The following is a 16326-nucleotide window of genomic DNA, read 5'->3' as shown; positions in this document are numbered from 1 at the left end:
GTAGTCCGTGATTCTTTTTCCCCTGTAGTTATATATCAAACATACAGACAAGCATTCTGTGACTCTGACGTTTGACCTAAAATGTAACAAGATATTGTGAATTACACACACGCTTACACACAAACATGTTAGTTCTCACCAGCTACACCAAGTGAGACGCCATTTTGTGACAATACCACCTAGGCAAGTGTGAATTGACAGGTACAATATTATGTAGATTTGCGCTTGCAAATGAACTTGAAACGTAAATCGACAAAACACAATTTTACAAAAATAATGAAGATGGAAAAAATATATAAAACTGGCATATTGAAAAATTTTAGTAAAACAGTATTAGTATCAATTGTGTAGTAGGTGTTAGGCATTCGAATTGCTTTTGGTCGTGGCATCCTAATAAGTCTGCTAAAAATGGATAGAACGTGAGTGTACGGATATATGCCGCTTAGCTTCCTGGTTTTCTTTTTAATTAAATTACAATAAAAACCACAATTACTGGGAAAATTCGCTCCGAAATATGTCAAATACGCACAGTTTTCAAGGGAGAAACGCCCTTGTGCGCACTTTGCATTCTTAGCTAATTCTTGATTTAAATTATGCATATTAAATATATAATTTACACAATAAATAAAAGGTGTTTTCACTGATATTAGAAACAAACATTCAAGACTCGTACCTCATCAGTTTGGAATTGGAATCCGTTAGTGCTAATTATCTGCATATATTTTGTATAATAATTAGTTTCAATGAGTTATACGCTATCTTATAACTGTAAGATTTCGATGAAATTGGTATGCATTGATTGGTATGAAATTGGTATGAAATTGATATTACCCATTAACCTTGTTGTGACAGATGGTCTAATTTGTAAAAATAATCTAAGCTCTCTCAGTTAATATACAGCCAGTTTATTTGTTTAGCTATTTGATCATCTCATTGCCTGTGTTTAGAAGTTATTTGGTACTCACATAGCCGACCTACTTATTTTAAAATACTGAACCTCCCCCTAAATTATATTGAGATTATCTCAAGAATTTCTTTGGGAATAGCAGCGCAATGCATCCTCGGGAATCTGTTATACCCCTGTCCAAGAAATATTACTTATGACAGACATATCTTTAATTTATTTGTCTTCTGAAAACCGTATTTGTCCTACTTGCATAAACTATCCCAGCAATCTCAATAAAGCATCTCCCAATCACGCACGTTCCTGTTCATTCAGCACAGATAACTACACAAACAACAACTTTAGTTAGGTTATCAGGGTCATCGGAGTATAGTTTGTGTATCAGTCTCATGTTAGTACCATGATGTAAGTCGAACTTATAATGAATTAAGAGATATAACCTGATAATCTGTGTCAATATTTATCGTATATTTACTAACGTAAATCGAGTAAAAACTTTGACAACACATAGCAGTAGGCAACAATGATAAGTTTCAACTCATATGCTATTTAACCCACGTTTCTATGACAATGTGTGCTAAGGACATACCTACCAAAATACCGTCAAGAAAATGAATGTGTAATTGAATGATGAACTGTATTGTCAAAAATATATGATTATATATTATTTTGAACTGGTTGCTTGGTGTACCTGCATTTACTTAATATAGCTTCAAATAATTTGTACATTATATTAGCTTGGTTGCTTAGGACACGTCCAAATCACTCCAACGTTGACTTTATTCATCTGTCTGAATAACTGAATCTAATAGCTAATTAATCTAATTATAATATAATTATAATCTAATAACTTTGTATGCTCATTGAAGGCACATTATTACAAATCTATTGCAGATCACAATGTTATTTGACATTGAATAATCTAGTGTGTGTCTACATCTGATAAGGAGATGGGATAAAACTATAAAGTTGTTATTTCTTGTTATTCGTTGCATACATTGAATGTATATTTAGACCCCTATAATAATTGTTATTATCGTGTTAGTTAAATCAAGAGGCTCAATTTAAAAAACACTTTTTCTGCATATTTCCAAAGATTCTGACCCAAATATTGCACAAAACTTCAAGCAGTGACGAGAAATTATAACTCTGTAATTCGACAGGAAGTTTACGTTTAAATCCAGATGCACTGTACATTCGCATATATGTGAGCTGCATAGTTTACAGTTATGTAAAGTAGGGGGCACATGTGTGAAATTAGACGATTATATTGAACAGAATTGGGACACACATAGGTGGTGACACAGGTTAAGGTCAGAAACAGCAGAGGTGTGGGGACAGAGATCTCAACGTTGAGTCATTTTACACTGTATACAGGAAACAGGTGTATATTATAATAATCAGTGAACAAGTACATGGAATACATGAATATAATGCATCACTCCATAGCTGGGGATATGGTCTATGATATACAGTGTTATTTATATTACTTCGTTGTTTTTGTATTTTGATTAGTGTTTATTTTATCTTTATTTGACAAGTTTGTCGTTCCCCAGACTGTATAAGTGCTCCTCAACACGCTAAATTAGCGTGTGGGTTTGGAGAGTGTGGATTTTCAAGCATATGGGTGGGTACAGCATTACTGTGGAGTATTCGTCATACGTATCGCGATTGATATTTACTGCATTGTATTCATGAATTGTGCTGTATTTGCTATATTTCGATTTTCGTGTTGTTAAAGCGACATTTCATGAGTGGCGGTGAGATGAGTCATATTAAGAAAGAGGTCATTGATGAGGGTGAACTTAGTGGAGGGTTGCCATACCATCTACCGCCATGCCCGTGTATACTATTAGGGAAGAAGTACCCAGTTGAGCAGTTTGGGGCTGAGTCAATCGAGTGATGTTGGTGTTGATGACCCGCATGCTGAGGTACAGCATCTCTGGCAGCAATTGCGTATTAACAAGGAGATTTGGGATATGCAACAAAAGCTATAGCATGCTAGGAGGGAGAACGCCGACATTTATAAATATCTGCCATGCACCAATACACCACCCAATTAACAGGTTGACTGTGAGACAACTGCCACCTATGATAAGGCACGACCCAGAGACCATAAACCCCACACTGTTTTACAAGCACCTAGAAACTAACCGAGAAGGGTTATGTTGACTACTCATCATAGATATATCACCTTTGTGGTGATCCAACCGTACATGACAATTATATGCTGTGGACGATTATATGCGGAGAACCATGGTCAAGTTAATGATGCGATATTGGATGAGCTTATTGATACGTTTAAGGGATGCTTGACGTGGTCAAAACTTACCGGCTTTGCTAAAGTCATTCTACACAAGTACACAGCGCAAACATGAGACCTTATCCCAAAGTGCAATCCCGATAGAAATAGCGTTAAACTGCATTCGTGAACAGGAGGGCATCACAAGTTCCCTGGTAGACAAGATGCTTCCATCGGTATTCTATGAGTCCCTCGGAGATGAACGCATAGAGGCCCGAGCACAACATAAGGTTAAATATGGCACAACCTTTTCCCAGCTCAGCCAGGTATGTCGCCGTACAGAACGAAAAGAAATGGCGTGAATAAGAAACATTTGTGCAGATTTATTTTGTGGTGACACAGAGGACAACCCAGCCTGAACGAGGGAGTTATTGCTATTACCACCGACGTGCGTACACAAGATATAATGAATAGGGGCATCATTGTGAAGCCAAAATCCGAGATAAGTAGACCATGCATATATTGGTTGCGAACGTGCTAGTAGAGCACGTATTCATCATGTGGCTCGACGCTCGAGTGTGTAAGATGCCTTCGTAGGGTTAGGGTGGAGCAGAATTAACGGCAGGGGGTGGGATGCGAAAATTGGGGGGTCATGAACAAATTATGCGTGGCTCAGGAGGGCTTTGAAATTTTATGACAGCTGTGGGGGGTCAAGACTTTTTAAAATACGACAACGTATAACTATATTTGTCACTTTTTACTTAAAAAAACAAAACATGCTTGTAAATGTACTAGTATAAAAAAATAAAACATAGAACAACAGTATAAGTATACAATGTAGTTTGACCAAAAAACGGTGTGAATGTTTTCATGGTGGAAATAACTCAAAAAAGAAGTATTTTATATGTTTATACAACCTTTGTTTGTTAAATATGTATTAAAGGTAGCAACAGAGGAAATGTGGGCAAATAAACTAGCACCCCGATTTAACAAACTGTAAGCATGTCTTCCTGGTACCACTTATTGTATTCAATATACTTTGCTATAACAATGTTTTTTTCTTGTCCCCAAGTACAATGTACTTCAATCAAGCCACGCAATTTCCTCTATGGCACTATATTAAACCCGAATGGTATTACAGGAGACGATGTTTGTATCAATATCATTTAGACTCGTCAGTCGCAGAATCTTAATGCATGTTTCTTATTCTGACGGGCTTGTAAAATTGCAATCAGGTTATCAGCATTATCAGGGTCCGCAAATGCATTAATGTTTCGCAAGTAAATTAGACTATTGAGGTGTTTCTGGTGAAGAATGTGAGGTACCAAGAAAAGAAAGTACTGATGAGGAATGTGCGGATGGAGACAGTCAAACTTTATTCACAACATTGCATTCAAGGAGAATTGCAGGCCAATCGTGGAAACGATTTTCACATTTGTAAGAAACATTCTCCAGCGTCAAATAAACTGATATATATTATTTAAAACGTATGACACTTATTATTGGCCAAGTTGATGAAAACTGCTCTATGAATAAAATAGTTTAGCTATTCTAAATGGCACAATCAAATACAAATCATGTGACTGTCACGTTTATAAAGAGCGATTATAAATATTTAATATTGCCACATATAATATTATATGGCCATCATATAAGAAGCGGGGTCAAACAGGGATTCGTCCTAGCTCCAACCTTGTTCAGCATCTACTTTGCAACTTTACTTCAGCATGTTTTCAAGACATCACCTGGCGATGTGTTTCTCCATTGCAGAACAGATGTGTCTCTGTTTATCCTAGCAAGTCAAAGACAACACTTATCAGAGATCTTCTTGCAGATGACGCAGCATTTGTTGCCCAAAGTGGAAAGACCCTACAAAACGTGATGGACCAGCTTTCGCAGGCATGAAAAGCGTTTTCGCTCATCAGCGTGCAGAAAACAATCATACTGTCACAAGAAAGTAGCACCCAGCCAAATATACAGCTAAATCATGACCCTTGGATTCAGTCACTACGTTCTGCTACCTGGGATCTACGATCACAACTTCTGTCTCTTTAGATGACGAGATAAGCATCCGTATAGGAAAAGCAGGAACATCATTTGGCAAGCTCTAAGAAAGAGCCTGGAATAACAAGATGCTGACAACTAAGACCAAGATCAGAATCTACGAGACATGCATACTCAGCATGGACCACATATTCAGGCCAGGAGAAAAAACTTAACACATTCCATCTTAGATGCTTCCGCAAGATCCTTGGCATAACTTGGAAAGACAAAAAGAACAGAGTTTTTACAACGTTTTAGCACAAAACAGAATGGATTTATTTATTTATTTATTTAGTCTGTCAGACCTGATGTCAACTGAAATTTTCATATTGCTATGGTTCATAACACCTGGCATATTGCCACAATGTATACGTGCAAATCATCCCATTAGTCACACACAGGCAAATAGGGGGTAAAATTTCACACGATTTGCAAGATTATATTATGTTTAATTAATTGATTTAGATTGGATGAGAAAAATCTAGTGACACCAACAGAGAAAGTAACTTTTGGGTTTATATTTCATGATATAAGGTTTAAGAACATATGCAAAACCAGCTTGTCGGAAGTAACATCAACCCCACGACATGGGAAAGGCTAGTTGCAAACAGAATTTCGTGGAGGTCAGCAGTGACAGCCGGCACTAAGTTCCATGAGCGTCATGAGCGTCATTGCAAGACATAGACATTTTTTATGCTGCTTTGACCGGCTATCAAGACGAAAAGAGCCATATATATAATTGTAAATGCATGATCACAGATATGATGCTGAGTATCCATGTCTTTATGGAAAGTAAACATATTAAAAACTGTGTATGTGAGGGGCTCATTAAAAGAATATGTGGTTTGTTGGGGGTTGCACTTTTTTATGCAGCAAGTTGGGGGCTGCGAACAAAAAAAGTAAAACAAAATTATTTCTCACTCCCCGCCATGAATTCTGCTCACAACCTTAGGGCCAATCATATGAGGCCGTGGACTGTACTGCAAGGTAGCGTTGCATGCATCTGCGTTTTGCTCAAGTCATGTCCCATCGGTGTGATCATACATTCCTGTAGTGGTGCATTGTTGTATTGGCTGACAGAATCGGACGCTTGTAACACGTAAATATCGGGGCTTTTATTGTATTTGAGGACTTTAACCTCTGCGATAATTTAGTAATTTTATTATCCATCTGAAGTCGCATGACGTGATCGAACTGACGTGTTCAAGCTTTAGTTGCAATGGCGATGTACCGTGTCTTTTCTATTAATAACATTTTCTAATTAAATTTTCTATCATTGTTTCTGCTTACGGTATCATTCATGTTTCCTGTGTAATTATGTGCACCCCAATGTGCAACAGTTTTATTTATATTACTTTGTTGTTTTCGAGTATTTTAGTGTATTTTGATTAGTGATTATGTTAAGTTTGTCGTCTCCAACAGTATAAATTCCTCTTCTTCTGTTCGGGCGTCAACTCGATGACAATTGTTTGGGTTTCACGTTAAGGGCAACACAAACCAGAATGAATTTATGTATTGAGTCTGACACACCTGATGTCATCTGAAATTTTCATATTGCTATGGTTCATAACACCTGGCATATTGACACAATGTATACGTGCAAATCATCCCATTAGTCACACACAGACAATAGTAGTTAAAATTTCACACGAATTGGCAGATTATATAACGATTAATTAATTCAGATGGGCAGGGAAAAATATTTTAGTTTGTTCATGGTCCTGTTGGGTACAGACAGAGAACAAAAAGTAACTTTCATGGACATTTTTTTTAAATCCTTGAAAATATTTTTTTTCACTTGGTTGTATTGTAAATTATTTTCATTTTTTTCCCTTGATTTTTATATATTGCTAACAAGAATAACATATTTCCATGCGCCATATTGGATGAATGGTCGACGTTATTGTACAATATTACACGTACACCTATCACGCGACATTATGGCAATATGTCATGTCTCTCGAACAATGGTAGTAACATAATTTTGCAACTTTACTTTAAGGTCGCATGTTAATTCGGCTGAAATGTACATTCGCCTTCGTAATCACGCTAGCTTCATATACGTTTCATCCCAAACACTAAATACCTCCACGACTATACCTACGCACATGTAAACTAGGGGTACATATACCTGGATTAAAATATGGATAAATTGCACGAGATACACAATCTGTTCTTGAAATTACAGAATTGCAGTGGTAGGGGCGGGAATCAGATCTAAGCAATATTATAAAATAATATTTGAATGATAAACGAATAGGGAATAGAAACATACAAGCTTCTGTATCATATGTACCTGAGAATATCTAATCATGGTGTAATGTCAATGTATAGTATGATATATATTATAGAAACTATATTCTGTGGCAGTAACACAAATTTTGCCTCTAAACTGATATAATGGCTACATTTATCTACTATTTCTAAATATGTGTATAATTTTTTTATGAAAATTATTTCTAAAATCTACAATTTATCAAGAACGACATTCACTGTAGAATTTGATTAGTAAAGGGAAACAGATCGTAGTAGCGACACTCGGATCGAACAAAATGGCGTACTATGATTAGGATTCACTGGAAGCGTTATAGGTTTGTGGTCTCTGCATAACGGAGTTTTTACAACGTCATTTGCTCACAAAGTAGACAAGTAATTTACAGCCATGAAATGCTTAAGTGTACCCAATGTATTAAATGAATTAACGTTGAGGGAAGCACAAACTAGAATGTATTTAAGTATTGAGTCTGACACACCTGATGTCAACTGAAATGTTCATATTGCTATGGTTTATAACACCTGGCATATTGCCACAGTGTATACGTGCAAATAGGGGTTACAATTTCACACGATTTGTGAGGTTATATTATGATTAATTAATTGATTTACATGGAATGAGAAAAATCTACAGACAAAAAAACAGAGAAGAAACTTTTTTGGAGTTATATTTCATGATCTCGCGAATAATTGTTAAGAATGCTTAGAATTGAAAATTGATCATTTTGCTGTATCGTAAAAAAATAAGTATTTTCATTTTATTTCATTCTTTCACTTTTTTCTTTCATTCATTAACATATTTCCATGGCGCCATATTGGATGACAAGTCGAAGTTATTGAACAACATTGCACGTACACGTATCACGCGACATTATGGCAATATGCCATGTCTCTCGAACAATGGCAGTATGATAATTTCGTAACTCTACTTCAAGGTCGCATGTTCATTCAGCTGAAGTGTACGTCCGCTTTAATATTCACGCTGGATTCATATACATGTTATCCCAAACACTAAATACCTCCACTACTATACCTACGTACATGTAAACTAGGGGTACATATACCTAGTTTAAAATATGGAAAAGTACACGAGATTCACAATCTGTTCTTGAAATTACAGGATTACAGTGGTAGGGGACCGGGAATCAAGTCTAAGTAATATTATAAAATAATATTCGAATGATAAACGAATAGGGAATAGAAACATACAAGCTTCTGTATCATATGTACCTGAGAATATCTAATCATGGTGTATTGTCAATGTATAGTATGATATATATTATAGAAACTATATTCTGTGGCTGTAACACAAATTTTGCCACTAGACAAATATAATGGCTCCATTTATCCATAATTTTTAAATATGTGTATTAATTTTTATGAAAATTATTTCTAAAATCTACAATTTACTAAAAACGACATTCACTGTAGAATTTGATTAGTAAAGGGAAACAGATCGTAGTAGCGACACTCGGATCGAACAAAATGGCGTAGCATGATTAGGATTCTTAGCAAAGCAAGCATTTTATCACTGGAAGCGTTATAGGTTTGTGGTCTCTGCATTACGGAGTTTTTACAACGTCATTTGCTCACAATGTAGACAGGTAATTTACAGCTATAAAATGCTTAAAGGGGAACCGCTCAATCCCATGGATTGCACCAAAGAATCATGGGACACTATTGTTTATGTTGTTTGTGTACCCAATGTATTAAAAGAATTAACGTTGAGGGCAGCACAAAATAGAATGGATTTATTTATTTAGTCTGTCGGACCTTATGTCAACTGAAATTTTCATATTGCTATGGTTCATAACACCTGGCATATTGACACAATGTATACGTGCAAATCATCCCATTAGTCACACACAGGCAAATAGGGGTTAAAAATTCAAACGATTTGCAAGATTACATTATGATTAATTAATTGATTTAGATGGAATGAGAAAAATCTGCAGACAACAAACAGAGAAGTAACTTTTTTGGAGTTATATTTCATGATCTCGCGAATAATTGTTAAGAATGCTTAGAATTGAAAATTGATCATTTTTCTGTATTGTAAAAAAATAAGTATTTTCATTTTATTTCATTCTTTCACTTCTTTCTTTCATTCATTAAAATATTTCCATGGCGCCATATTGGATGACAAGTCAAGTTATTAAACAACATTGCGCGTACACATATCACGCGACATTATGGCAATATGCCATGTCTCTCGAACAATGGTAGTATGATAATTTTGCAACTCTACTTTAAGGTCGCATGTTCATTCAGCTGAAGTGTACGTCCGCCTTCATATTCACACCTCCACTATTATACCCACGCACATGTAAACTAGGGTTACATATACATGGTTTAAAATATGGAAAAGTACACGAGATACACAATCTGTTCTTAAAATTACAGGATTACAGTGGTAGGGGACCGGGAATCAAGTCTAAGTAATATTATAAAATAATATTCGAATGATAAACGAATAGGGAATAGAAACATACAAGCTTCTGTATCATATGTACCTGAGAATATCTAATCATGGTGTATTGTCAATGTATAGTATGATATATATTATAGAAACTATATTCTGTGGCTGTAACACAAATTTTGCCACTAGACAAATATAATGGCTCCATTTATCCATAATTTTTAAATATGTGTATTAATTTTTATGAAAATTATTTCTAAAATCTACAATTTACTAAAAACGACATTCACTGTAGAATTTGATTAGTAAAGGGAAACAGATCGTAGTAGCGACACTCGGATCGAACAAAATGGCATAGCATGATTAGGATTCTCAGCAAAGCAAGCATTTTATCACTGGAAGCGTTATAGGTTTGTGGTCTCTGCATTACGGAGTTTTTAGTACAACGTCATTTGCTCACAAAGTAGACAAGTAATTTACAGCCATGAAATGCTTAAGTGTGCCCTCTGCATTCAAAGAATTAACGTTGAGGGCAGCACAAACCAGAATTGATTCATGTATTGAGTCTGACACACCAGATGTCAACTGAAATTTTCATATTGCTATGGTTCATCACACCTGGCATATTGCCACAATGTATACGTGCAAATCTTCCCATTAGTTACACAGGAAATAGGGGTTAAAATTTCACACGATTTGCAAGATTATATTATGATTAATTAATTGATTTAGATTGGATGAGAAAAATCTACAGACACCAACAGAGAAAGTAACTTTTGGGGTTATATTTCATGATCTCATAAATAATTCTTTCTTTCTTTCCAAAGACTCACATTGTGAACACATCCATCAGATTTAGAATCAATCCACAGATTACATTCAGAACCAAGCATCAGATTCATACAAATCCTCAGATTGAGATGCAAGCCACAGATTCTGAACCTAGCCTTAAATTCAGAAAATTCAGAACCAAGCCTCTGATTCGGAAGAAAGCCTCATATTCAGAACCAATCAACAGACTTGGAAAAAATTCATAGATTCAGAACCAAGCCTTAGATCAGAACAAAGCCTCAGATTTTGAACCTGACCTCAGATTTAAAACCAGCATTCACATTGTGAACACAGAACCAATGTAGATTAAGAACCAATCCTTAGATTGAACAAATTCGTACATTCAGATCCAAGCTTCGGATTCAAAACAAATCCTCAGATTTTAAACCCAGCCACAGATTCAGAACTAAGCCATAGTTTCAGAACCAAGCCACAGATTCAGAACCCACCAGCAGATTCCTAACCGATCCTTGGATTCCTAACCAATCGTCAGATTCAGAACTCGGCCTCAGATTCAAAATCAAGCCCAAGATTTTATTCATAACAATCCTACAGATTCCTAACCAATCCTTGGATTCAGAACCAATCCTGAGATTCAGAACCAAGCCTTAGTTTGAGAACCAAGCCTAAGATTCAGAACGAAGCCTCAGAATTTTGTTGATGGATTTTGTTCAGATCCGGTGCATAACTAATAGATTTACCAGCACCTTTAATTTATCAGTGAGGTTTTTCATTCACAGCTTGTAAAAAATATTTCATGGCGACATATACAATGGTATAGGAGCCTGTAATCCCAGGTCTTTCGCAAAAAAAAGAAGATTTTGCTTTGAAAATAAGTGATTTCTCAAGCCTGAAATTCAAGCCCTGCACTCCAATATAATCTCACATTGGAAATGATGAAGACAATGGCATATTTGTAAACTCATAGTAGCTGCTAATCAAAGTAATTGGACTCTAACTAACATTGATATATGGCACTGAATTGTCTAGCTACATACAACAGCGCACATTCCTCTCAGCCACTGGGACTATGTCACGACTTGAAATTGACATAGGAGTTGTTGAAAGCAATCATACTACAATGTACATGTACACTTAGATCCAAGACAGATTTGTATAAAGAGTACAAATATACAGCAATTTTTATTAGCACAGATGAAAATTTACAATTTATTTAAGTACACAAGAATAGATTGAGTCACACAAGAAATAGAATTATTTTTACAATATGGTTTACTTTGTGTTGTCACGAAATCTACATTATGCCAAATATAAATAGAATTGCAGTTGAAAAACAACTTAGAGTATTCACATTTTTGTAGGACGGAATATGTATGTATGGGTTAAGCGGAAGTACTGCAACTAAAATGTTGGGATATTGTCAGTGTTTGGTTGAGGAAGATGGAATCTACCATTTTACCATAGGGAGGTGCCATACAGATTGAGGGTGTGAACAAACAAACATTCAGTAACAATTGGATAGTTTTTCAAAGAAGAAACTTTCATAAACTTATACAAAATACAAGGCACTATGGATTACTGCCGGTAACTGGGCGACCCATGCTACCCGCGGTAGCAGTATGCGGTAATGGAGGCTGTGTTGGTGGTAAAATATGCCCGCCTTTTCGCGAAAGTAAACCAATTTCTTCTTTTAAGGCGTCAATTTCCTGCGCTTGTAGTTGGACAAGTTGAATCAACCTTTGCCTTTCTCGAACGTCCGCTTTTCGCACGCCCTGAAATTCACCACCCTGCGAAGAAAAATAACAAAGAATTCAGGAATGCATTTAAGTATGGTAGCAGACATGGTAAATTTACTATTGAATTGTCATCATCTGCCTTACTGTAGAATACTTTATTTTAGCTGGAAATAATTTTCGTTTAAAAGGACTTTTTGGGTGTTTTGTATGGAGTTTATTTTGACAAGTTGAATGTAAAATATAGGAAAAAAGGTATATTCGCTGGATTTTATTTTTACTGAATTATTCCTTCAGCGAAAATTAATCCCAAGAGAAAATTAAGTATTTTACAGTAAGAAGCAATTATAACATTATTGTTATCTGTTGGTGACAGCTCAAGTTATTAGATGATTTTTACTCCAAATGAGAAATCAAAAATGTGGCATCATAGGATATTTATGCCCGGCTGATAGTCATGTAATACTCAGAACTGATTTTATATAACCAAAAATGTCATCCTCTCTTTGAAAACAAAACAGCAAGTATGCATTTAAGGGCGATATTCATCCTATTGCATACTTGTTTATGCTTTCTGAACAATGGAGGGTAAAATATTAAATATTCACAACAGCTTGACTGCCATCCTTCAATGACACACACTGTCTCTACTGCGACCAACAGAAAACATCAATATTACTAACTATGATAAAAAGAACACAAACACTGCAACTGTAGAATATACTTTTGTTGATTATCTGTGATGAATGCAAATAATACAATATCGGTGAACATAGTACAGTGAGTAAAAAGTTAGATGATTTGTACCATCACTGTGGAAATCTTATTACGAGAGAACTAAAACAGTTTATGGTTGTGGTTGTGTGAAATAAGTTTAGATAGGCATCAATTTAAAATAAATATGGTTTTAGGATTGAATTTGTTCAACCTTTTGAAAGATAGCCAACTTTTGCCTCCTTTCACTAAATAAAAGATTTCCAGAAATTATATCAAGATGTGTAGCCAATGGAAGATGTTTCACCTAAGGTGGAGACGGTGAAACGCCAATAAGACGGTCTCTATGCACCAAGATGTTTGTATACTGCCCTCTATTGACATATGTAGGTTATGCCTGATAGAGGGCGACAAACTGGTTTGTTTGGGGGAATTGAGTGATGTATGCTGCATATTTAATACTTTTATTAAATTATAATTTAAGGATTATAATTTTAAAAAATTTCTTGAAAAAATTTACAAAAGCTACTTGAACTAAATAGAGATGAAGTACTTCTGTGACGCAAATGAAACTTTGTGTAAAATGAAAACTGCCTAAATGAAAATATTAGTAAAAAATCAAAAGTAACACCATGCAAAACGTAAAAACAAATTCTGTAACTGCAAAAACATGCAAAATATTTATAGTGGGGGAGTCGTCACCTACATATGCGTCAGACGAACATAATGTGTTGTTGTTTACAAACAAGCGTCTTTCTATGAGCATTTGTGTTTTTAGTGTGTATTGTTATTAGTCGCTTAGGATTCAATTTCGGCATGTGCATGTGACGACTCCTTCGCTTTCAATACAAAAATGCATTAATTAATAGAAAGTTCTTTCAGGAATTAAATGCCTAGATTATTTACCGGTTTTTCACCCTGTAATGATGGATATAAACAATGAAAAAAGTAAATATTTATGATATTTAAAGCATTATTACATCATTGAAGAGTGGTATATAGTATTTACACCACTGTGAAATGGAAAGTTCTATATGATTTTTACACCAATTTGTTATACAGCATGTATAGATGGATGCGTGGTATATAATATTTACACCACTTTCAGATATACCATTTGTGATTAGCGCAGTTTTCGTTAGTACGCAAGCATGCAAAGAGCACGAAAGTTAGTGATCGACAGTCAGTGTGACTGTGAAGTTTAGGTTGGTACAATGTTTTTATTCATGCTGTTGCAAATCAGACGCCACACAATCAAATGCAAACGAGACAAGCACAAGAAAACCAGTAACCAATACACTGAAATACCTCACTGTTGCGTCTAATCACTATGAAATCAACTGCGGATGTTTGGCAACAACTCAAGCACCAAAAATTTTAACTAAACCAATCGCAGAAGTGACTTACCAAATTCTTTTGTCTGGAATCTAAAAGGCCTTCGAGTTCTTTGTTTTCTCCCAGCAATAATGTTAACTGTTCTATTTTATCTGTGTTGTCATGCGTTAAATTTGTAATTTTATCTTTTTTGTGTGCTATCTTGTCCTACAAAGAAACAAACAATACCGTCAATGATAAATATATACTGTAAAATGACTAATTTTCACTGGGTTTAAATTTCCCTAATTTAGCATTTCAGGCATATTCAGTGGGTTTTAAATTAACGGTTTTATCATTTAGATAATGTGTTCTATGCTAAATTTTATATATTCACTGGGTTTTAATTTAGCGCATTTTCCAGTCAGCGAAATAAGCAAAATTAAAACCCAGTGAATAATTAATCCTTTTACAGTAACCTGTTTGCCAGTTAAGATAGTTATGGGTGGAATGTACCAATCAGTGGATTTACAATTATAGATGTAATATGAATGAAAACAAGTAATTTTCAATATTGTTGTTTGATAACATATGTTAATGAGCAAGACTTCAGCATTTTCTGCATACATACTCAATCACCCAACCCTAACTATTTTTACCTCTAATTTTCGCAATTCCTCAGCATGTGCATATTCATTTATACGTAATTTTTCCTTGAGCTCTTCCACATTTCGGTTCACTCCAATCGTCTCTAATTTTTCCAGATCGACAACACGCCCAAATTTCAGCATCATCATCTCGTTGCATTTCTCTTCTAATTCTTGTATCTTGACCTCCATTAGTTTACGATCTTTAATCAGCTGCACATGCTGCTGTCGATGCTCCCTAAAAAATGTACAAAGTCAATGTTAGTGAGAAAAGATTAATGATATGTTGAACCTTAATTACTGAATCCTATGGGCAGTACAACTGGGGCTAATCTGCACTGGCTCGGAAGGTTGTAAATGATTAGCTAGTTTGAATTTGCATAACAATACTGACAATGAACGTGCATTCAACGCCACAAGTTTTTTTGTTTTTTTAGCCAATCAGAATTCATCTTCCGAGCCAGTGCAGATCAGCCGTGCAGATCAGCCGTACAACTGAGCTTAATTCTTTGAGCGTCAAATGTTTTTGGATAAAAAATTTTGACTTAAGTTTTGGTAAATTTGTTGACATTTCTGCAATTTTCGTTTTAATTTTGGACTAAACAGACAAAGTGTGACATTGCTTCTGATTTTTGAACACAAACTTGCCACATTTTATATAATGAAGTGCAGACTACAATGAAACTATTTTGTGAATGGTGTCTGAAGTTTACTTTTGTTAACTTTTTAACAAAATAAACCTGCATTTTTCCATATTTTTTTCAAAAATTGATTGATCTGAATGAATGTTCATCTGGTTCAAAATTATCAAAGAAATTATAGAAAAAATTTATAAAATCTAACATTTTAGTGGCAAAAAATTGCTACCGGTACTTTAAATTTAGCATTTACTGGAAAATAGTGATAGACTTTTTTAGTCTTTAGATGAACAATACTGTGAACATGTCCAAGATTTAGTCAAAGATATTAACAAGCAATTTTTCGGAAATCGTGTTAAGCCAAACTGTACTTTTGTAAAGAATTATGGGTGTTTTTCGGGGTCAAGTCAAAAGTTTTTGCTCCTGTGACTTTGAACTGAAAAATACATTGATAGAATGATAGAACAGTTTGACTGAAAGATATATTGAGTCTGTAACCTCAAAATGTTCCTTTAAAATAATTCACCAGCAATGACTAGATTCATAATCACTAACACGGGAAAACAAAACTTCAATTCATATTCAGTTCTACTTTTTCTACATCGC

At 35.0% G+C, this 16326-nt stretch overlaps 1 protein-coding gene across 3 annotated transcripts in view; it reads right to left on the bottom strand.

Moving 5' to 3' along the window:
- Window positions 1-11824: 11824 nt before the first annotated feature.
- The window catches only part of LOC100370749 (cilia- and flagella-associated protein 44-like), a 37378-nt gene continuing 32876 nt past the window's right edge, over window positions 11825-16326 (bottom strand). For all 3 annotated transcript variants that reach the window (XM_085499185.1, XM_085499187.1, XM_085499186.1), the window contains 3 exons: window positions 15095-15320; window positions 14529-14663; window positions 11825-12461 (listed from right to left, as the gene is read on the bottom strand). In XM_085499185.1, coding sequence (XP_085355311.1) covers window positions 12243-12461; window positions 14529-14663; window positions 15095-15320 — 580 coding nt within the window. In that variant the 3' untranslated portion in view covers window positions 11825-12242. The remainder of the gene's footprint in view (window positions 12462-14528; window positions 14664-15094; window positions 15321-16326) is intronic.

The sequence above is a fragment of the Saccoglossus kowalevskii genome, chromosome 5 (assembly GCF_978046115.1).
Source record: "Saccoglossus kowalevskii chromosome 5, keSacKowa6.1, whole genome shotgun sequence".
In the NCBI taxonomy this organism is placed as follows: Eukaryota; Metazoa; Hemichordata; class Enteropneusta; family Harrimaniidae; genus Saccoglossus; species Saccoglossus kowalevskii.
Note: the sequence above shows the minus strand (reverse complement) of the source record. Positions and strands in the feature narration are given on the sequence as shown.